General features: G+C 56.2%; 1 protein-coding gene across 1 annotated transcript in view; it reads right to left on the reverse strand.

Annotated features, from left to right (window-relative positions):
* SMG6 (SMG6 nonsense mediated mRNA decay factor) overlaps positions 1-22,072 on the reverse strand; it is a 109,127-nt gene extending 87,055 nt beyond the window's left edge. Inside the window, 10 exon segments of the mRNA XM_035561099.2 lie at positions 12,358-12,570; positions 13,184-13,294; positions 14,625-14,703; positions 15,844-15,950; positions 16,734-16,844; positions 17,534-17,726; positions 19,567-19,877; positions 19,879-20,282; positions 20,285-21,328; positions 21,963-22,072. Coding sequence (XP_035416992.1) covers positions 12,358-12,570; positions 13,184-13,294; positions 14,625-14,703; positions 15,844-15,950; positions 16,734-16,844; positions 17,534-17,726; positions 19,567-19,877; positions 19,879-20,282; positions 20,285-21,328; positions 21,963-22,056 — 2,667 coding nt within the window. The 5' untranslated portion in view covers positions 22,057-22,072.
* Positions 22,073-22,553: the final 481 nt, after the last annotated feature.

The following is a 22,553-nucleotide window of genomic DNA, read 5'->3' on the forward strand; positions in this document are numbered from 1 at the left end:
CCACGCTCCTGACCCCGGTACTGGAAGGGGAGACCCGCAACGACTGCCTGGCTTCATCTGAGCTCGGCCCCGTCCAAAAGGCTTCCCAAAAACGGTCCCCGTGTGGATGCCAGGGGAACACAGAGCTCCCCGTGGGCAGCTTTGTTCCTTGGGCCGGGGAAACAAACCTGGCTGGTCCCCATTGGGCGCTTGGGAAGAGCCCACCAGACCAAGCAAAGCTTACACAACATGAAACGATGTCAGAAAACGGACTTTGTCCCTTCCAGCTGAAGGGCGGGCATCACTGATATGGAAGTTATGAGCATATAGTGAAGGCATTAGTTATAAAAACAAACCAGCTGTCAAGAAGAAGAAGGGGTCCCTGCACACAGTAGTGCCTGAAGCTGAAAACAGCTGTTTCGGCTGTCATGAGTCAGCATGTGCAGACAGACTAAATCCACCTGGGAAGAGGCAACCTCACCAGAGGAAGCAACCCGCTGCTGCTCGGGGAGCATTCACACGCCGCAGCGCCAACCAAACTGGATTTGTTGCCATGGACGAAATCAACAGTGACTAACAAACTGCTCGCCGAGCGGCTCGGAGCACAGATAGCAACGGCCCTGGAACAGGCAGCTCGAATCCCGCGGAGGCCACGGGGAGTACGTCCTGACAGCATGCAGACCAGAGGCGGTCGGGCAGCTCAAGGAGAGGTTTGTCGCGGCTCGAGCCAGGAAAGAAGAAAAGCGAGAGCCGACCTCGAGAGACTCCGCGCCGAGCGAAACGGGTTGAAAATGTGTCTCCCACCCCAGTGCAGAAACACAGGAAATGCCAGCGGGGTGCGCAGGAAAAGGAGCGCCACGGAGCTGAGCTCCCGTGCTTGAACCCGGCACGGACGCGCTTGGCTCCCCGCGGGGAGCGCGCCGAGCTTTGGCACCTGAGCATCGGTCCCAGCTGCGAAGGAGGCACCAAATAAGGGAAGGATTCTGGAGCCGCGACTCCTGGGGAAAAAACCGTTTCAAGTTAAAAATTGTTACTTCAGGTTTGGAAGTAAATTTCAGGATCTGGTCTTTATCAAGCGAGGCAAACTTTCTTCAACATCAGCAAAGCATCTGCGGAGCAGAAAGCGGTGTCAGAGTCAAAATAGGCTACAAAAGACAAGTCCATTAATCAAGAGACCAGATGCAGAAGTGCCTGTAACAAACGCGCTGTCTCCACTGGAGTGGAAGGGACTGGAGCACAGTGGGACGTTCTCCGAAGTCTCGGGGTATCCTCAGTGACAAGGGGTTGGGATACAGACCACAGAGCCATGCAGTTCAGCTCCAAAACACGTACCACACTCGTCCCAAATATTTTCGGGGTTTCTTGGGCAGCCAGGCTTTTCCAGGCACAGCTTCCTAGCTGGGAATGGTGTGAAATAACATCCAGGCACCCAAACCATGCCATATTGTCTCTTTCCAGCTCAGGGGCTGGATACGCCACGTTACATATGAAGATTATTCCCCTCTCCCCCAGGCTCCTTCACTGCTACATGCCGACCCAGCCCAAGGGCAGCAGCGGGGCCGTTATCTCCCCTGGAGGCGGCCCTACAAGGAGCCTGAGCCTTTCCCCACGCCGTGCCTAACCTGCACGGTTCTGGCGGAGCTCTCTGGGGCTCCATCTCACTGAATCAGCACCCAGCATGGAGAGCGAGCTTCCCAGACAGCCCAGGATGCTGCAGCGGGCTTCACTGGCAAGGCACCAGGAGGTTTTCACTGCTGCAGGTGCAATTATAACAGCGTGCCGGTGGAAAGCGCGTTGTGCAAACGGCTGTCTGCATAAAGGGGCTATCAGGGATGGCTGGCATCTTTTGCCGGATTTACGAGATAGCTACAGAGCTGTGGGCAAATTCCAGCTGGGCTAATTAGCATAATAATTCCTCTTTGCGCACTACCTGCAGCCACGAATGGATACAGAGCTGCCTTTGCTGCTCCTTGCCACGTGTTCCAGTGCAGGTTTCTGTTCAGCAGTTGCAATGCCCTGCCCTGAACTAGGTTCATTTTTGTAGCAACAGAAGCAATTCCAGGGAGAATCCCCATACTTAACGCGAGACACTGCACAAATGTAAAATCCAATTTACTACGACATGGAAAAAAGAGGGAATCCTGATGCCTTGTGGCCTTGAGGCTTAAGAAATTCATTTACAGGTAAAGAAAACTTGATGCACTCCTACAGCTTCCTGATCTTGTGGACTGCACCAACTCCAGGACACATCTCATGGCTGTAAAAGTCACAAGTCAGCATCCCGGCAAGACGAAGAGAGGCATTTAGGAAGCCCTTCATCAAAAGCAGGTGAAATGAGAAACATAAGCAAGAAAAGCGCGCACTTCAGTAATGTAAAATCAAGCAGCGGTGACTTCACCGGCTCTGAAATAAATATCTGGCCTATGTGGACGTTTAACGTGATTTAGTAATGAAGCTATTAGCAGGACTTTCAGTTTAAGGAAAACAGGTCAGATGGAATATTTACACGCATGCGATTTCCTCTTCAGCCACACTTGTAACCTAAGCTGCTTGTAAAGCATTTAAATTAGTAATATGCAGCATTCCTGAAAAAATATTAGACTAAACACCGTATATCAAAATTAAATAAAACCCGATTGAGTTAACATCTTAAAAAGCAGCGGTCTTCAGGGAACCCTCACTGAACCGGGTGGAAAGAGATTGGTGGAGCCTCACTGGCAGCGTTTTTATCGACAAACTGAAAGTAAATTCGATCGTCCGACTGCCTGAGACACAAAAGGAACGATAAGCAAGGATGGCTGCAGCGCATTCCCACAAGGTTATTACAATCATTTCACAATCTGAGATTTTCCAACATCAAACGCCACGTTACGCATCTGGGGTCATGGAAAGTATGCCTCCAGGAAACTGAGCCCGAGGCAGCTTCTCCATTAAGGCTCGAGGGACTGCAGAGGCTAACCTCCCGGTGCAGCATCGGCAGAAGGGTTAGGCTGTCCCTCAGACGAGCAGAGAGCAGGCACCGGGCAGCACACTTCCATCTACATACGGCGCTGGCGAGACCGACGCTGAAATACCGCACCCAGTTCCAGTGCCCTGATTTTAGAAAAAAAGATGCTGAAAAAGTGGAAAGGGTCCAAAAGCCAGCCGTAAAAGTGATTTCAAAGGCTAGAAATAACGCCTTGCAGTGAAAAACCTAAACAGCTCGATCTGCTTAGCGTATCAAAAAAGCCTGGGAGGTGATTTGGTTGCTTCCTGTAAAGGACCTCCACGGCACTTAAAGGCTCTTTGCACGAGCAGAAAAGCAAAGCAGAAGAACAAACTAGAAACATTCACTCTGGAAACAAGGTACAAATGTTTCAGAACCAGCTCAATTACCACTGGAACAAACTCCCCAGCAAGAGGGTGGATTCTCAAGGCTGGATGTCTTTCTGGAAGTTCTGCTGTAGCCAAACACAAGTTATTTGGCTTCACACAGGAGTAGCAGGGTGAAATTTAAGGACCTGTGATATACAGGAGATCAGACTAGATGATCTAATGGTCCCTGCTGGCCATAAACTCCATGAATCTATGCAAACACGCCAAAGAGGGTCCTCAGCTGAGATATCAAGTTCACTTTCAACACTAAATGTTTCACAAATTGGCTCCGGTGCTGCAGGTCATTTAGGATACAAGCTCAGCTCTTGAAGGCTGCATCTGGTTAAGCACTGAGAGATGACCCGGGCAGGGCCGTGCTTCGTCCAGCAGGTAAGGGGCAGGCTGCGTGCCGAAGCCCCAGCAAAAAGCGGCTTATGCTCAAACACGCACAGTGTGCCAGGAGAAACCAGCATCTGCGATAAAAACGTGACACCGAGGAACGCGTGCTGAGCTCTGTTTGGAAGAGATCTTCCCTTAACGTAGCTCGGGGTGTCGTCAGCCTTCTTCACTATTCCAGAGCAGATCATCTGTGGGGTCAAGCACGAAGGAGGGAGATAACAGGAGAAATTCAGAAAGGTGAGGACAGGAGAGATCTAACCCAAAAAGGCTTAGGAAGGAATTAGGCCAGCAGAGGAGACGTTTGGACAACAGGCTGAGCGGAGGCAGAGCCTTCCAGAAGGCTGACAGCGTTATCACAGGCTGCTCTTCGCACTCCTGCTCTCCCAAGCTGCGTCCATCGGCGGGGCAGAGGGCAGTGAGAGGCGGCCAGCGCTCCGCACGGCTCCCACCGCTGCGGCTGGCTGCCCACGCACGGGCAGGGCGCTGCTTGGGGAGCTCTTCCGGAGCCTTCGCTCCTACCTGGGTGGTTTCACCCGGGGCACGAAGGCATCTTCGTCTCCGCTGTGCGCCACGCAGCAATGAGGTCTGCTGGGGAGGAAGAGCAGAGCCAAGGACAGAGGAAATGACACAGATTCCAGCAGGTTCCACTCCCTGATCCTCCGGAAGGAAGTTTCTTTCCTAATACCCACCTCCACAGTGGATACGAAGCCTGGCTGGAAGTGGCTCATTCAACAGTGGAAAGAAATAAATATTCCCCGTGGCAGAAATAAAGAGTTTTGGCTGCGGAATACGAGGTGCCATCCCAAAAAGCGTTCAACAGACGGCAGAAAAGGTGGGAGCGGGCCAACTGCAGACAGAGGTCAAGGTTAGACCAACAACAAACAAAAAAAAGAGCTCAAGAGCAATCACCGTCTGACAGGCTTCACCCTGCTCCGGGAAATTTCCCAATCCTGCTATTAGACGTTTTATTTCCTTTACCAGCGCTGCCAATTCCTGCAGTATTCTCATCTGAAGCGCAAACCCTCCCCTCCCGACAGCGCTCCGCAGCGCCTGGCCCATCGGACCCGCTGCCACGAGCAAGGCCTCATGTGCGGCAGCAGGAGGGGTTTGGTTACACACAAATCCCCGGCTGATCAGCACCAGCAGGAGAGGAAATGAGGAAAAGAGCGAGTGACAGGGGAAGGCGGTTTCTGGATGATTGTACTTGGGTTTAGAGCATGAGAAGCTTGTTGGAACTCGCAGCCTTGCCCCCACCCCGTCCGCAGCGTCTCTGGGAGCGCTGGGATGTAGCGGAGCCCCTCGCACAGGCACGAGGCCTTGATGTCCTTGTAGCGCTCCCACCTCCGATCCACCGGCACACATTAGCACCAGATGCTCGTTACCGGAAGGAGACCAATGTCGGTGTTTCTCCCCTTCAAGTAACATTAGGCCCTGCCTTGTTCTCCGCAGTTAAATAAAACCGCCAACACGGTCTAAAAATAAAATTAAGAAAAAAAAAATATATATTAAAAGTCAACACCAACTTCTGGAAACTCTTACCGATAGCTTAAGCCTTCGCTTTCTGGGTAGTGACAAAAGGTCAAGCTGTGCTGGAAAGCAACATGTGGGTTCTACACGACATGCGTGCACACGCTGCCTCAGCCAGCAGGCTCCCTGAGCTGTACCGAGCTCGGGGAGGCTTCAGCAGAGTGGTGCTGAGCGTCCACGGGGGATCACGAGCCCCAACAGCGTGCTACAGCGTTTCTGGGCGGATTGCTAGCGCCTGAACTGCAGCTGAGGATCCTTACCGCTGTTTTGAAGTAAAAAAAAAAAAAAAAAAAAAAAAAAAAAACAAAAAACAGTTTTTAGAAGTACAGCGCGAGCAGGGAGGGTGCACAACTGGCAGCAGGCAAAAAAGGCAGCGCTAGCTGCATGGCTGAATGTCACGTCTCAAGCCCAGAGAGGCTAGGAGTGTGGTTTTGGTGTTTAACCAGCTTCAACTGCAGCCTGGCACTCTTTTACTTCCTCCGCAGAGAAGACTTCTCACTGCTGGGGGAGAGAAACCAACCTTACCGCGCGAAACCAAACGGCTAGAGTAAAAATAAAGCCCCGAGGTGGTTTGGTGACCGAGGTCAGATTAGGAGGCGGAGGGTTTGCAGCCTGGGGAAAGCACTCAGAAATACTCATGCTGCCAACCGAGAAAGAGATTACAGAAAAGGAGGCAGGGCAGAGAATTAATGCGAGTCCAGCAGCGAAGAGCCTGAGAAGCCTCTTTCGCACGCTACCAGCTCCCCCGTGCTCAAAACAGTTTGTAAACCGTTTCCTAAACACAAAAGGAAAAAAAAAACCCAGACCCAGTCCTGACCTCCATGAATGAGTAACCAAACCAAACTGCTTCCTGCGAGCTTGCGGGGGTGAGGGCAGGAGGCTGCCCGGGCAGGGCAGAGGGAACTCCACCTTTCTCCCTCTCAAGTACCGCTCTGGGCACGAAAATTAAGGACTCGACAACTCACGCTGCTTTTGCACGTGGGTGGTGGGCAAAGGAGAGGAATGAGGAGGGGCAGCCTTCAGCTGGCTGCCAGCGCTTGGTGTTCTGGCCCCAGAGAGCCTCCCTCTCCTTTTTGTGCCACGGGGGAGGCTCAGCAGAGGACCGCAGCACGGCAGAGGTACTATAACAGAGCAGCAGGCTGGAGGGGAAGCACTGCCTTCCCCTGACAGCCAGGGCAGACCGTACCGCGCCAGCCCACAGAGAGGATCGCTCGCGTCAAATACTAGAGAGCACCTAAGCGTGGAGGAGACAAACTTCCTGACTTAACAGCAGCCGCCTTCCTGCGGCAAGGCGCCGACGGCAGCCTGCCCCAAGGCCCTCTGCAAGACCTCGTGTCGCTCTCCTGCACCGAGAGAGGCCGAGGGGGCACTCCCGCGCTTCCCGTGTCCCCTCCCTTCGGGGACGCACCTACGCCACCGCTCGGGCTCGGCTCAGATGTGGGACAGGCGTGAGAAGTGGCTTCGGCGGACAGCCCGGCCGCTGGGCATCTCCAGGCACTGCCGGGCTTGTGGCCTCCGTCCCCTCCGCCCTCTGCACAGGAGCACAACGTTGGGCGCAAAATAAAAGCAGGCAAGAGTTAGCACAGGGCTGGGAGCTCCCAGGGCATCAGCAGCAGCCTGAAGGGTGACCCTGCGCGGGGGCAGCAGCGAGGGGAAGGCAGGCAGTGGGTGGCGAGTGCAGAGCCTGCTCCATGGCACAGCCAGGCTTTCGGGCTGCCCAGCTAAAGCAGGAGCACAAACCCCTGGCTGCTCGGACTTGCCTTCCACCCCAGAGGCTCCTAAAATGGACCTTTGTGAGCACTCTGCCCACCTGACGCCACAGGCCCCAAGCGGAGCCCTGTACTCCTGCCAGCAGGGATTATTCTCAACAGCCTACATGGAAAGAGAAAGGAGCAGGCATCATCCTTCACCGTCCCGTGAAGCGCCGCCCGGCAGCGAGGACACAGGCTGCCACCAGCAGACCCGGGGACGGGTGCCTCGGATCAGCGAGCTTCCCAAGAGGCCTCTTGTCCACGTGTACGTGTGGCAGAGCAGCTGCTGTTACAGCACAGCATCAATTCCACTTTCACCTGTCACTAATTCCTAGTTGGGTGTAACGAAGAAGAGCTACGAGGTGAGAAAAGAGCTGACAGGGAAGGGTAAATAAACAAACAGGGGTGTTTCTGTGGGTATCTGCCCAGGAAAAGCCGGGCCACGCTCACAGATGCTCGGATCACACCACAACGGCCTCTCGGCAAGCCAAAAGCTCCTAGGGACTGCGGGTATTGGCAGCAGGGAACCCCAGCTCCAAACCCAGGTCCCTGCCACCACCTCGTGTGACTGGCCCAAGCAGAGGCCAGGCTGATGGGGCAAAACGGCCAAAACCCCCCGCCAAAACCCCTAACGGCCTAACAGCAGGTCTGATCCCGCTGCCGCCCTAGGAGCGCTCCTCTCCAGATGCAGAACCCCGAGGAAAAATCGCACAGCCTGACGCCAGCCGGGAGAAAGAGCCAGCCCAGAGACACCCGAGTGGCTGCTGCCGAAGAGGAACAAGTACACAGAGCAGAAACAACAAACACAGCCAAGGAAAAACGGATGTGAAACATGCAGGAGCTGACCAGGACAGTGACCCTTTTCCCAGCCGAGGACGCACACCCGCCATCAAGGCAGAGGCTCAGGGAGCCCCCAGGACTCCCCAGTGCTCCTGGAGGCACAAGTGCTCCCCAAAATGTCTTCTCCTGTCTTGGACCACGATCGGGCTGCAGAGCTGTAAGCGGACGTGGCATCGTGGTGCTCAGACGCGACGAGCAATGACAGAAATAAAACCGAGCAGGAGAGAAGGACTGAGAAAGATAGAAGGTGAGAATCCTTGCAAACGTCTCATCTCGGAAATAAAATAAAGATAAAAAAGAATCACAGACAAAGCTATCGTGAAGCTAACTCCAACCAGGCACTGCCAGACGGGTTCCCAGTTGGCTGAATCCAGACCTAGAGGGGAAAAAAGCAGCAGGACAAATCTCACAACTGCCCCTGCTGTGAGAAGACAGCGCCTTCATCGGGCCAGAGGGGACCAGAGGACCACCTCCCTCTGCATGCTTAACACTCGTCTCAGTTTCTAGAGCTTGGTGGGTGGAAGGTGATGGTGGGGCCCAGAAGAAACCGGCACCACTCCCCTGAGAGTAGAAAAACACACCCCAGCATACGCACTGCTGACAGCTCCAGCGCACCGCTGCTGTCTCCTGGCACTTGCACCCACCAGCGAGCTTCCACAGAACAGCACGGCGTGCAACCAAGAGGAAATGCAAGAGTAAGATACTGCGTCCAGCCTACCGAGAGAACTTTGTTCTCCCCTTTTTCTTGGTAGAGCTCCTGGTGATACTCACTACCCGTCTGTGGAAACCCCGATGTCCGTGTTCCCTGCTGCGGAGAGGAAAGCCTGTGTAAAGACATGGAGGTTAAAACCCGCTCTGAACTTCTGAACTTCAGCAGATCTCTCAGCTTTCCTAGGGGCTTTTTGGGTGGCCCTCCTTTTGGGGTGGCCAAACTCGCGCTGGCTCTACACGACTGACCTCTCGCTAAGAGTCTAGAAGGCTTAATTCTTTAATGATTCTGAAGCATTCAGACATCTGGAGAGAACTATTATTCAATTACTGTTGTGCCAAGGGAAAACCTCTCTTCCCTAATCCTAGCTGCAGCTATGGAGTAATCTCTGTTGGTGCATGCACGCTGCGTGCTAACATAAGGAAGTATCTGCTGCAGAGTGCAGGCAGCAGGCAATTGCAACTGTGGGAACCTTAACTCAGCATTTCCTGACAGGGGTGATTAAAATCTCAAACGTAGTGTAATATTAACACTTTCTCAGGAGACCGACGGCACGTTTGGCCTGTTTACTCTACCAATTCACAGTCTGCGTGGCAAGCTGCAGCCGGCACTATCAGACCTGAGATCAATACAGACCCAAGGCAAACGAAACCAATGGCAGCGAAGAAATAGGACTTGGCTCTCCAGCTCGCTTTGCTCTATCCAGCTTTTGTTTTTGTTTTTAAAAAAGGGAATACGGCCGCTCATTGGTTCAGTCTCCTTTTTGCTTTTCTCGTAGGAATCCTACACGAAGTGACCTTACGTTGTCGGGTAAGCGGGGCATCGGGGCAGCCCGGATTCTCGTGTCGCTGCACACCTAGAAGCAAACAACAAACAGGAGACCACAGAGAACGGCCAGAAGAAAAGATTCACAGAACGAAACTCCAGAAGGCTGCAGGCATAACGGACAAAAGCCTAAGCACAAAAAGGACGTGCTTCGACCCAAACACTTCTTCTGCTGGCTTTGAAACCTCCCCGTGCCCTCCGTGCCAGCAGCGCCGAACCTGGTTACTGAGAAAGGGGCCAAACGAAGCTGCACGGCCCTTGGTGCGGGCAGATGGCACACGCTTCCAGTTCTGCCTCTTCCTAGAGGAAGATGACGTAGCAAAGAGAGGAAGAAGCAGCTGTGCCAAGCCTCTACCTTGAACACACGGTGCCAAGGCAAGCTGCCAGCACCGCACGCTGTCTTTGCCACAGCAATGGCTGCAGCACGAGCTGCCCTTCTGCAGCCCCGCCGTCACGCTTTGCTAACTCCACTCGGCTAGCTTCTGACCCTGAAATAAAGTAATGGGGTTTGGGTCTTTGTACAGGGCCACAGAAGGGGGAGGAAAACAAAAAAGCAGCACGCAGGCATGCACTGAGCAGACGCTGCTCGCTGAGAGGGCAGCAGGCACATCAGAAGGTGCTGGGAGGGAAGCGTTCAGCATCTCCCTGCCCAGCGTGCCACCACGCAGCACCGGTACTTAACTGCCTGCACAGCAAAGGAGGCAGCCAGCGAGGGTGGAAAACATCCCAAACAATTTCACATTGCTTACGAAACTGCCAGGCTCCTTTAGCTCGGGCTGGTTTGAAGCGAAGGGCACAAGGAGCCCGCTCCCACCCCCTGCCTGTATGTGGCCAGAGCTGTTAGGGTCTACGTTTGTGTTGTCCCTGCTCCTGAAAGCTCAACGCTTTCCCATTTTGAGCCAAAAAATTACCCTCTCTGGGCAGAAATAGCAAACAGCTGCCGCAAACGCTGCTGTCCGAGGAGCTACCTGCAGAGCACAACTGTCAGCATGAACGAAAAACCAGCCCCAGCCTTCCCCAGGGCTCACGCTGGCAAGGAAGGCACCAGGAGGCAGTGACACAGTTTCAGACTCATTTCTCTGAAATGACACGTAAGCACTGGCACACTTCCCCTGGGAGCAGAGCTGTTCCCTTCCGCCCCAGCCCGCGTGGGGAGCGGGCCTGCTGCGATGTGGGGCAGAGGTGCTGCCAGGATGAGGGCTGCTGCCTGCCTCTGGCCCAGGCAGGGCCCTTCCGAGGCCAAACAGTGCCACACAGTGGCAACACGCAGACTCCTCAGCTCCTCTCCAGTCCCCCGAAAGCACCGCCGAGGTGAGGAAGAGGGTAGGAGGCCACAGCTCCGAGGATTCGAGAAGTGCAGAGCTTCCTCCCAAAGAGCTGCTGTTTTTGTCCGGCCCCCAGCTTCGCAGCACGGGAACTTTGGGAGCGACACGGATGGCACATTTCTGCTTCACCTGGTTGTTTTTAATCCAGATCGGTTTGGTGACACGGTTGTGGCGCAGCTCCGTAAGCAGCTGTGCCAGCAAAAGAGGAGCAGAGCAGTGCACTGCAGCCCAAACAGAAAAATCTTGGCTGCCAGAACCAGCAGCGCCCAAATCGGTGCCCTCAGCTCTCCCTGCCCTTCTGCCTTTGGGGTTCTGGTTGTGCAGCCTCCCGGTGTTAGTGGGAGCAGCTTTCCACAAGCCAACATTTCAAACAGCCGGAGAGACCAAGACTAACAACGGTAGTCATCAGACGCAGCCTGTACAGGCGTTGCCAGTGGCCTGCGCTTCAGGCAGTGCAGCCCCCACTGAACAGAGCGGGGGCAAGCTCCAGCAAACGTCGCCGCGCTACAAACACTGCAAACATCACTGCCCCCCGCTTCGCCAGCGGTTACACCGCCCCACATGGGAGTACTGCAAAAAGAGAAACTCCCAGTGCCTCAAAAACACTCACAGCATCTTATGTCGAAGCTCATCCGTCAATGATCTATGGAGACGCTAAAGCCTGGCACGTTCCTTTCGATGATGCTGAGGAAGCAAAGGTCTCCAGAAGAGAAGGCGAGGAGAGGGAAAACAGCTGAGGGCAGTAACATCTAAAAAATGCAGCAGCAGTGTGCCAGAGCTTATCTTTCAGACTTCTAAGGCTTCACCCCAGTTCCACCCAGCTGAAGTCACAAACCAGTTATAAAAGCGCCATCACAGCTGAGAAGCCCTGGGCCCCACAGTATGCAGAGAAGGTCTTCCCAGCCCTGCTCAGCTCCCATCCTTAACAGCCATTTTAGGACAGGCAGCCCAGAGCTCCCTGGCAAGTCCTCCTGCAGGCCACATGTGCCAAAGCGATGCAAGGATTCCTAGAGGATGAGCTCCCAACCATCACTGCCTTTGCCTACATTCCTGGGCCTGACAAACAGAGTTCACCCGGGCTCCTCCTGCAAGGTACGCAGCTCGAACAGCCCGGCGTGAGAGACCAGTAGTCCATTTTTTAATCCTTACAAGAGATCTTTCCTCAGCAGAACGAGTAATGCAAACGTAACACCTACACTGGAAATTAAAAGCACGGTTTTCGCATTTGTCCCAGCGCCAGGTGATCGGGAGTTTGCGCTGGGACACACGACACTTCCAGAACAAGCCCTGGAGCTTCCAGGGTCACCGTTAACCCCGGTCCTCAGCATCTGACCTCATTTCCCACCGGGAACCTCACCCAAGCCAGAGCCTGCCGCAGAGGCATTTCGCTGCATCTTCTGTTCGTGCCCCTCCTATTCCGTATCAGCCCCACCAGCACGTGCTGCCAAGAAAGGGATGGTAACAACATGCTTTAAACATGAGAGGCACGAGGTCACCAGCTCCTCAGCCTGACCCAGGCACAGCTCCCATAGGGGAAGCCAAAACACTGGAAAATTTAGCAACAGGAAAGCAAAACAGATCCAGTGTCATTCCACTGCATTCCAAACACATGACACCAAAGCCAACAGCCGCCTCCTGCAGTACTCACGTCGCTGGGGCTGAGGTTCCCAAGACCGTTGTCCTGCTCAGAATCCCTGCCAGACTCGTGGCCCTGGGAGGAGCGGGGGTGGGAGGGATGGATCCAGATCTCCAGCCGCGTGGCGTCGTCCCCGACTTGTCGCAACGTGGACTTCTTGCCCTTCCCCCGGCGGCTGGGGCTCAGCTCCAGCACCTGATGCTTCTTGTGCTCCATCTGCTCCGCCTGCGAGGACAGGACAGGCTCAGGTCATCCAGGGATCAAGGGTCAGGGAAAATATATTTCATTTACATGGAGAAAGTGGCTTTTGCGCCAGCTTCAAAATGACAGTAACTCACTGACAGGTTCAGAATTTGGTTTCTGACACTACAGGATGGCACAGGTGAGAGGTTTTCCAATCTGACTGCACCGCGACAAGAAAAGCTGTGTCCGGTCCTAGCAGCGCTGGGCAGCCGACTCGCTGCATTTTTGATTTGGGGCACAAAGGGACTGCAGCCTCTGCTGCCCACCTCGGTGGGATGAGGCAATAATCCGGCTGCACGCTGAGGCCGTGCTGCAAAACACAGCAACCTCCAGCCCTTGCTGAGCTGGGCTGTTTTACAGTCCGTGACCCAGAAATAAGAGATTCAGCTGACTACACAAACCCAAAAGTAGTCTGCAGACAGGCAGCATCATTCTCTCTCTCTCTTTTGACTCCCAGTATGGAATTTCTTAGAAGTAGACTGGTGGCGACTCCGAGCCCCAAAGCCACCAGCACCCTTCTCTCCAGACCTCAGCTCTCCAGCTGAGAGCCAGCTCAGGCAGCTGCCGCATCCCGCAGCTCAGCCCCCAGCCTCACCTTGCGTTTTGTCTCCTCGAACAGGCTCATGAGGCTCTCCTTGGCTGTGAGGATGGGGTTGCTGGCAGCCAGGCTGCGCATGTAATAGTAGACAGCATCCAGCTTTCTCCTCTGCAAAAACACAACCAGACTCAGAGCTAGCACTCATCCTGGGAGGTTCGAGGCCAAGCCCCCCCAGAATTCTCCCTCCACATTCAATACCCTTTCCCTCTCCCTCAGTACTGCCTGGGACAGACGTTCACGCAGCAAGAGCAGCCCTACAGACAAGCAGGACCTTGACCTCTGCATCCCCATTCGCAGCCACCTACAGGAGCCAGCCCCAGGCTCAAGCACTTTGCTGGGGTTAGGGAGCGCAGGTGCCGCAGCAGCCTGCAGACTCACCCCCAGTAGCCCTGAGGCTGCCACAGAAGCCGTTAACCCAGAGGCTCACACAAAAAAATCTCTCGGCAGACATCACGGCAAAGGGCAACAGTACAAACGCTGAATTTCTGACAGTTCGGGAAATAACTCTCTGCAACATTGCTATGAATATGGAAATGACTCCACGTGGGTTTTACAGGAGCAGAGGCCCAGGAATACTGGAGGGGTTGCCAGACTCCTGGCAGGGGCGCAGAAGGATGCCCTCCGCACCTCAGTCTGTCCCTGGGCTAATCCCTCCCCACTCAAGCAACCTCTCAGCATCTTTCCTCCCACAGGCCAGTCGCAGGGAACACTGAGAAAGCACCCTCCAAGTCTTTATACTACCAAGACCCGCAGCTATTTAGGGTTTTGCCTACGTGCTGCTGGCCTTACAAACCATCCCAGCATGGCAGGTCACTTTGCTGCCCCAAGCCCCACACTGGGAGTCAGAAAGGTCATTCCCAGCCACGAGGGAAGTGCGTTTCTAAACCCTGCAGTTTTGAACTGGTGTTTTAAACCAGCACCTTTCAGCGTTGTAAATGGGCAGATCCCTACCAGTCCCTCTGCCCCATTACCTGCTGCAAAGCTTCCCTGCAACAAGCTTTCCTGCATGGCTGGAGTAGCCAGCAAAACTGAAAGCTAAGAAAGTCGCGTGTTGATGTTGCTTAGACTAGTGCTCACTGGCTCACTGAAGACGTGGCAAGCAGGACCAGTATCCTCACAACAGCACGGTCCTGAGCACGAGAATCTCATGCAAAACCTTAAAATGCAACCCACTTTCAAAACGTGGGCTCTCAACAGCCTACAGAGCAGTCCCCAGAATGCTGACAGACTTCAGCAGCAGTGCGTATCTAACCAAGCTGCCTGAAGCCACAACAGCTGGGATCCACAGAGCACACCCTGCCACCAGCTTTCCTTTCTTTAAAGAAAACCAGCTGGAAGCACTGCCTTAAACAACATCTTCCTCCACCAGATGGAAACCCGTAACCTTCCCAGAGGCTCTTCCTGTGCTTGCTGCATCCTCGCACGACCAGCACCTTACCGTGTATATGGCCAGGAGTGCCAGCTGGTTGTACGGGCGGCCGTTCTTGGGAGCGATTTGCTGAGCCTTCAGGTACCAGCTGAGAAATAGAAGAAACAGAGAAAAAGTCAGGCTGCTTTCCTCACTGCTAAGGGCACAGAATTCCCTCCGAAGCACTGGCGGCCCTGCAGGGAACAGGCCCTTTGCACAAGTGCCCTCTGCCTGCGTGAGCATGCACAGCCAGCAAGCCTGTACCCGGCCTGGAGAGCCAGAGCCAGGGCACAGGACAAGAGGGCGAGGCAGACAGCTGGAGAAAGAAATGTTCTTGGCTCAGCCTGCAGACAAGTATTTAGCCAGATCCAGCGAGCGCTGTCCCCAGCGCAGCCTCAGGCACAGAGAACGGGCTATTAGGAAAACACTTCTCTCTCCATCCCCTTTTCAGCCTCTTTGGCAGCTGGAACCAAACCCTTCTGGTTGCCTAGGTCATTTCCAATATTTTCAAGATATTTAATCATCCCAGAAGAAGAGACATCAGTTCAGTGACAGTCCATTCCTCCAACCTCTCTATTCTCCCTCAATCGTGTTATCCAGTTTATAACACGCCACACGGATCCGTCACTCTGTCCAGACACATCACAAACGGAGAACGTTCCTCCCGGCCCCTGAGATACCAGCATACTCCATGATGCCCGCAGGTTCAAACCAGGCAACTTTCCCAGCCCTGTTCTGCAAACCACTACAAGTTTCAGGGCTCCATGCCCCATGACAGGCTCACTTGCCCACCACCAGTCTTTGTTCCAGGAAAAAAAAAATAAATAAATGAATGAAATCAGAAAAAATGACAGTATACCAGGCAAAGCAAGAGTGTCAGGAAGCAACAAGTGCCGGCAACTCCTGATGCAGTCGGAGCATATGGACACATACATGGGAACCTCCCCTAGCTGAAAAGCTAGCAGAAAACACGACAGTCATTCTGCCAGCCTCAGCAGCGTAAACTCTCCCTGTCGCAGGATCAGCACAGGACAACTTCCACCCAGACGGCCGGAGGAGGACAGATCTGCGGGGTGCTGTCTGGGGTAGCGAAGCAGTCTAGGCTACACCTTTCAGCTTCACAGGACCGCAATACAACGAGGAGTCATAAAAAGAGGCTAGAGGCAAGTTAAAGCACGAAATGAGATGCAGCCCTTGTAACCAGATAGAGGAAGAGCCTTCCTCAGCCCTGGGGTGAGGAACACAATACCTGCGTGCCTTTCCGTAGTTGGCTGTATCGTTTGCTTGTTCTCGGTATCGGCAGATGTCCCCTTGGCAAATCATACACCTCTGAGCACTGATCAGCGCGTACTTCACCTGGAAGGAAGAATTCAGGACGTTACGTGGGAGCTGCGCGCCCTGGCTCACCTTAAACCCCAGTGAACATGCAGGGACTGTAGGAGGAGGTCACTGCCAAACCGAAGGTCTCACAGAAGGGCCACAGAATTAAACGACGAGGCTCCAGGGCACTGGTTCAGCATTTGTAAGGGCAACCCAATCCCCAAACAGCCACTCCCTTACATCAACGTCCTAGCTCTCGCCCAGAGGAGGTGGGTTTCGGAATCTGTGGCTCATTCAGTCCATGACCAATTTGAGGAGGACAAACCGGTTAACACGAACACATCTCTGGGAACGGAGCTGGACTAAAAGATCCTCTTCCAGCTGTCCCTCACACCTGCACTCACAGCTCAGGGCAATCGCTGTCAAGCGTCAGAGAGACAGCGCAACTGTTCGCTCCCCTTGTTCGTTACTCTGAATTCCACGTAGAGGAATAAGAGATGTTAAAGAGCTAAGGCAAAGCCAGGGCACCTTTGGACACTTCCTTCTCTTTATTAGTCCTGGTCACAGAACCGATTTTAAAAAGGGAAAAAAAAAAGAAAGAAAAAAAAAAAAAAGAGTTCCCTCTTTGCAAAGGATGCCAAGAAATGTTAATGCACTGGAGTTGGTTCAACAAGTTCTCTAACAGCTGAGGTTCCCTGCAAACACACTGACATCTATTCAGAGTGCAGCTGCCTACCCCTTGGCAGGGGCAGCACGCTGAGCTCAGCCCGCTGCGTGCAGCTCAGAGGGTGAGAAGTCTCCAGGAGGAAGCCAACCTACCATTTTCCGCAGGGGCTTACTGCGGATGGCCATCCCATCCATGTAGTCCTCCAGCTTGAACTGGTACGACACCTGCAGCTTCTGGAGCAAGCCGTCGAAAAACAAAGTGCCCTGCAAAACACACACGTACTTGGATGTTACAAACCTTCCAGGCAAGGCAAAGTCACCACCCCGTCCCTTACCACGGGCAAGAAAAGTTCCTCTCCCTGAGGTTTGGGCTGTTTCTCTTCAGAAAGTAACGGTGAGGCCACACAATCTCCAGCCTCAGAGGTTTTTAGGACTGGACGAGACGAAGTCAGGGCTGACCTGACTTAGTGCTAGCCACAGTCCTGCTCTGAGCAGGAGGCTGGACTGAAGCCCTCCAGCAGCCCCTCCCTACCAACACAATTCTATAAAACACGTCCTCTCGGATCTGTCAGCCTGCCTTCTACAACGAGTAAACTAAGCTGTCCAGTCCAACAGAATGGCCCGTAAGCAAATTTGACAAAGAGGGCACAAGCACCTCCACGAACGCTTCCGCTTATTTCCACGTAAGGATGTTTATTTCATTTTAGCTTAAACCAATTTCTAATTAAAACAGAACCCACCAAAACAAGCCTGGTTTAAATTACAACAAACATCCGCCTGGACCTACACCTGCTGTACTAAATCATCGTCTATCTGAGCATTCTCCCTGCGTGGCCTAAGGCACGCAGAGAGGTAAGTAGGACCAGGAAGGCTCGTTGTCCAGCTGCACCATCCCGAACACCACCCAATCCCACCCAAAGGTTTAGTGGAGTTTGGGGTTGTTTCTCTCTTACCTCATCTAGAAGCTGGAGAAGTTTGATCCGAATTTCCTGGGCGTTTTCCCCCAGAGGGTCCTTGAGAAGCTGCCGGAATTTCTCGATCACCTGGTAGAAGGCATTCTTCCACAGCAGCTGGTCCACGTTCTGCGCGTCCGAGAACTCGATGTCCATCAGGATGCACCGCTCGTACAGCTGCAGCATCTCCACCCTAGGGTGAAACACAGTCGGTGGCGCACACGGCCGCCCAGCTGGGCTGCAGGGAACATGTGCTGAGCCGTCCGATGCCTTTTGTCTAGCAAGGACGAGGTATCAGCACTTCACCCAGCCCGCACGCTACGGCAATTGACGCTTCCACACGTTCTAGAGAGAGACGGAAGCTGTTGCAACCACGCTTCGGGCTCCAGCAGGGCAAATCTGAAAGGACCAGCTCCCTTTTGTGCCTGCCACAGAGCGAGGAGACCCTGCGACAACTCTGCCACTGGGAAGAGCAAGACACAACTGCCTCCTGATACAACACGACCAGGCTCTGCTCCTCCTGAGCACAGCCCAGCTCCTACGGGCCAGGAATAAGCACGCGCAGAACCGAAGAGCAGGAGATGTCTCGCCACTACAGCGATCCGTACCTCCCTTCCATCCACGCAAAATACACAGTGGAAACAGAGACCCTATTCCCTCAAAAATGAGCACAGAAAGTTACACCTGAAGGAAATAAGCCTCAGAGTAACAGAAAGCTCATTCCCCTCACCAGCTACCCTCAGCCCAGCCCAGACACCGGAGCAGAATTCCTCCTCTCGACTTAATAAAATAGTGACAGGCTAGAAGCAGCTCCACGATATCTGGGGGAAGCTCCCAGCGAAGCAGATCCAAACTTTCCTCCAACACCCCCAGGGACGGTGACTCCACCACCTCCCCGGGCAACCCGTCCCAGTGCCTGACTGCTTTTGCCGAGAGGAATTTTTTCCTCATTTCCAACCTGAACCTCCCCCGGCACAACTTGAGGCCGTTCCCTCTGGTCCTAAATAAGCCCCAGGGATTAAGAAGCCCCTGAAGCCAAGCGCCAAAGCGGCCCCACAGACGGGCTGACAGCAGGCACTGGGACACGGGCAGGAGATGCACTGGAACAGACGGGGAAGGGGCCATCTGTACCGGTGCTCCCAGGGCAGGGCAGGAGCGCTGGCCACAGCAGCACTGCACGGCCTGTCCTCGCCCTCCAGGTAACAGCTCTGGGCGCCCTGAACACCCTGACCCGAAACCTCCGGCGCTGTGTTAATGCAGCCGCATCCCACCCCGAGGTCTGCGCTGTGAGGCCGCAGATCACGGAGCAAGCCCTGAAACGAGCTTACCTGCTGGACGCGCTGCCAGCTGGCTCTGAAAGTAAGTCCCAGAGAAGCCCCAGAGACACAGAGGTCACAAGCAAACGCGGAAGATGCCAAGTAGAACCTTGCTACAGCCACGGAAACCATCCTCTAGGGCACCAGGGTCGCTTCCCTGTTGCTAGCTGGCCTCAGCAGGCCACCCCTGCTGGAACACTGCATGGCACGGGGCTGAACGGTGTCAAGAACAAAACTGCCCCGCACTTGGAAAGCGCTGCCACTGCTACGCGGGCATCCAGGCAGCACTCCGAGAGCTCGAGCCAACAGTCGCTGCGCTGAAGCCCACGATGCAAATCAGCCGACAGCCGAGGACAGGTGAGAAAGCAGAAGTACACCAGCAAACGCTGAAAGCACTGGAACCAAGAGAGACCAGCTCCAGCAGGAGAAGAAGAACCCGAGAGCTGCAGGGGGTGCTTGCCCGGCAATACGCACACGGCATTCCACAACCGCGAGAAGCCACGGCTTAGCTCCCAGCCTGGGCAAACCAGATCTTCGCCCACACTTTCCTTCTGATATCAAACACCACTAGCACGTGACGAACAGCCCCAGCACCTCAGAAGCCTGCGAGCTACTGCCCCAGTCTCCCAGAAGTCAAAATCTCTTTCTACCAGGTCCTCCAGGAGCCCCCGTGCTCTGGATAACAGCGCTGGTAGCAGAAAAGACCCTGCCACTAACCTCAGCTGGGCCATCTTCTCCAGCCCCTCCGGGCTGATGCGGTCTCTGGAGAGCAGGTTGCTGAGCTGCTGCTCCTGGTTCCCAGCCTCGCGCAGGAGCTTGCTGAGCTCCTGCTGCTGCATGCTCCGCATCTGCTGCTCCATCTCGGGGCTCAGAGGGGCCGGGGGGAGCGGGCCGCACACGTACTGCCCCGCCTGGCCGGGGTACCCCGGGTAGTAGGCTCCTGGGTACACCCCGTTGCTCGGACCCACGGGATACTGCAGGGAGTAGCCGCCGTACGGATACTGCGGGCCTTGCCCGGCGGCCCGGGGGGTAGTAGTAGGGGTTGTCGGAGTTCTGGAACTTGTAGTAGGACGTCTGGGCCTGGCGGGCTTCCCCCCAGGAGGTGGGGCTCACTTCGTCGTCCGTGTCTAGGAAGTGGAGCTGAGCGCTCTGGCTCTTCAGGGCGGGTTTTTGGTCCGGGTTGTTGGGGTCCCACAGCCTGCGAGCGGTGCCGCCTCGGCCCCGGCTTCGCGAGCTTTTGGTCCCGGCGCCGGCGAGCAGCAGCCGGGGCCCGGGGTGGCCGGGTTCGGGGGAGCCCGCGGTGCTGGCAGAGAGGTCCGTGTTGGCGGGCAGGAAGAGGATCCCGCGGCCCCTCCCCTGGGGCTCTCTGCTCTGGCTCCTCGCCTCCGAAGCCTCTGAGTCACTGCAACCAGCAAACGCCTTCGGGGGCTTTTTTTATCCGCGTCTGCCAGGCTGATATCCCTGCTCATGGTCCTGCTGTCAAACGTGACTCGGAAGGACCCCTTCACCTCCCGGCCGTTGCTGCTCCACTCGCTCTCGCTCCGAGACGCTCGACTCTGCTCTGAACGCTTTTTCTTGTCTGCAAGCCTGCTGGGGACGTACGCTTCTGCCTCGTCGATTCTGTCCTCGTCCAAGGAGTCCGTGGAGGACGCGGAGAGCTGCTTCCTAGCACGTGCCCTTTCCCTGGCACGCTCCTGCCGCCTCTCCACCCCGTCCACGAGCGGGGCCCCGTCCACGCTGTTGTTGCTGCCGGCTGAGCTGGTGCTGCAGGTGCGGTATCGGCTGCGCCGCTTGTCAGAGCGGGAGTAGCGCTTCGTGGAGCCCAGCTTCCCCTGCATCACCTCGTCGTTTGCTCTCCTCAGCCTGTCGCTTCGCTCCGCCCGTCTTCCTTTTTCTCCCCTCGAGGTTTTCCCTCCTTCCCCGGCCTGGCTTCCCTCTCTGTTGCCCGGTTTGGTTTTCCTGGTGTCTTTTGCGGTACCTTTCTCAGCCTCTTTGTCTCCCTCGACTCTCAGCTGCTCCATCTTGCAGGAGACTTCCTCGGCAGCTGAGCGCAGGGCTGGTTCTTTGGCAACCGAATGCAGGCGCTTCCCGGGCTGGTAGATCTGCTGGTCTGGCTTCTTGGCTCTCCTCGTGGTCTTGGGACACCACTCATCCGCAGCGGGCTGTTTGCACGAGCTCTCCTGGCTCTGACGCCCACCTTTAGCCTCCGTCTCTTCGTTCCCCTGCAAAGGGCCGTTCTGCCTGCGGCTGTCGCCTTTGCCGAAGTCCTCTGCGGCCGGAGCCCCTCCTGCCGAAGGGCCCTTCTCAGCAGCGCTCTCCTCCTTGCCTTCCTCGGCCCCGCTCCTCTCCTTCTCGGCGGCCTCGTGCTTCGGTGACACGAGCTTGCCCCTCAGCCGGGAGAGGCCAGGCTTGTAAATCTCCAGGTCCGGGCGCCTGTTGTCTTTGCGGTGCCTTGGCTCCTTCACCTCCGTCACGTTTTCTAGGAAGAGATCGAGAGACGGGAGTCACTCCCACCACGCACCAGAAGAAAACAGCGACGAATATTAAGCAAAAGCCACGAGCCTGACACCCTGGCGGCTGCTCCCGGAGACCAGACCTGAAATTCTCGCTCGGGGCTCGCAGGAAATCGGGAAATGAGGCCCGACAAAGCCGCCCAGCCCCACACGCAAAGCGCGACCCCGCAACGAGCTGCGCCCCACAGAACCGGCGCGCCGAGAGCGAGACGGACGGGCCCCAGGGGCTGCCTTCGAGCAGCAGACGAGAAGCCGCAGCTTTTAGGTTAAAAACTTGCAGCCGAAGCTGCCTCCCGGGGGGGGGGGGGGGGGGGGGGGGGGGGGGCAGCTCCCTGCCTCCCAGCGGGCTGAGGCACCCCGCTCACCCCCGGCTGGTGCCTGCCCCTCTCCGGGCAGCTGGAGGGAGGCAGGGAGGGACGGGGCCGGGCCTGCCCCGCCGCGGACACCCGGACGCCCCCCGCCTTCTCTCACCACGGCGACGGGCGGCGAGGACGCGGCCCCGCTCCGTGAGCCGCCCCCGCTGCCTTCAGGGCTACAGAATCGGGGATCCCCCCCCCCCCCCCAAAACCCCGCTCCCCGAGCCCCCCCCGCCCCCCTCACCTGTCCCCCCGGCGGCGGCGGCGCGGGCCTGGGCGGCCACCATGTCCCGCAGCTCGGCGGCCGAGACGCGGACGCGCTCCAGGCCCTCCGCCATCTTCCCTCGCTCCCGCCCCGCCGCGGGGACGGCGCCGGGGCCTCGGGGAGGCGGGGGGGGGGAGGACGGGGAGGGGGGGGGTGGGAAGGGACGGCGGCCGAGAGGGGCCAAACCGCGCAGCAGCGAAGGCGGAACGGAGCCGGAGGTGGGGGGGGGGGGGGCGGGCTTAGGGGGCTTGCGGTGGCCCTGGGGGGGGGTTGTGGTGGCGCTGGGGCCTCGCAGGGTTACGGGTCCCGGGCCTGCAGGCGCGCAGGGCCTCGCAGAGGCTCAGCGTGGCTCCCCCCCCCCCCCGGCTCGGGGCTTTCTGCCCGGTGAATTTTGGTCCCCCCCCCGCAGGGATCCCCGCCCACCCTAGGGTGCCAGCTGCACCTACGCGGTGCCACGCCGGTGACAAAGCGAGGCGCAGGGGCAGCTCCCTGGCTCCTGCCTTCAGCCCAGAGCCGCTGGTGGAGTCCAGGAGGGGCGGCGGGTGCAGCCCTGAGGGCACGGCCCTGCTG

Source organism: Cygnus atratus, chromosome 20, assembly GCF_013377495.2.
Source record: "Cygnus atratus isolate AKBS03 ecotype Queensland, Australia chromosome 20, CAtr_DNAZoo_HiC_assembly, whole genome shotgun sequence".
Lineage (NCBI taxonomy): Eukaryota > Metazoa > Chordata > Aves > Anseriformes > Anatidae > Cygnus > Cygnus atratus.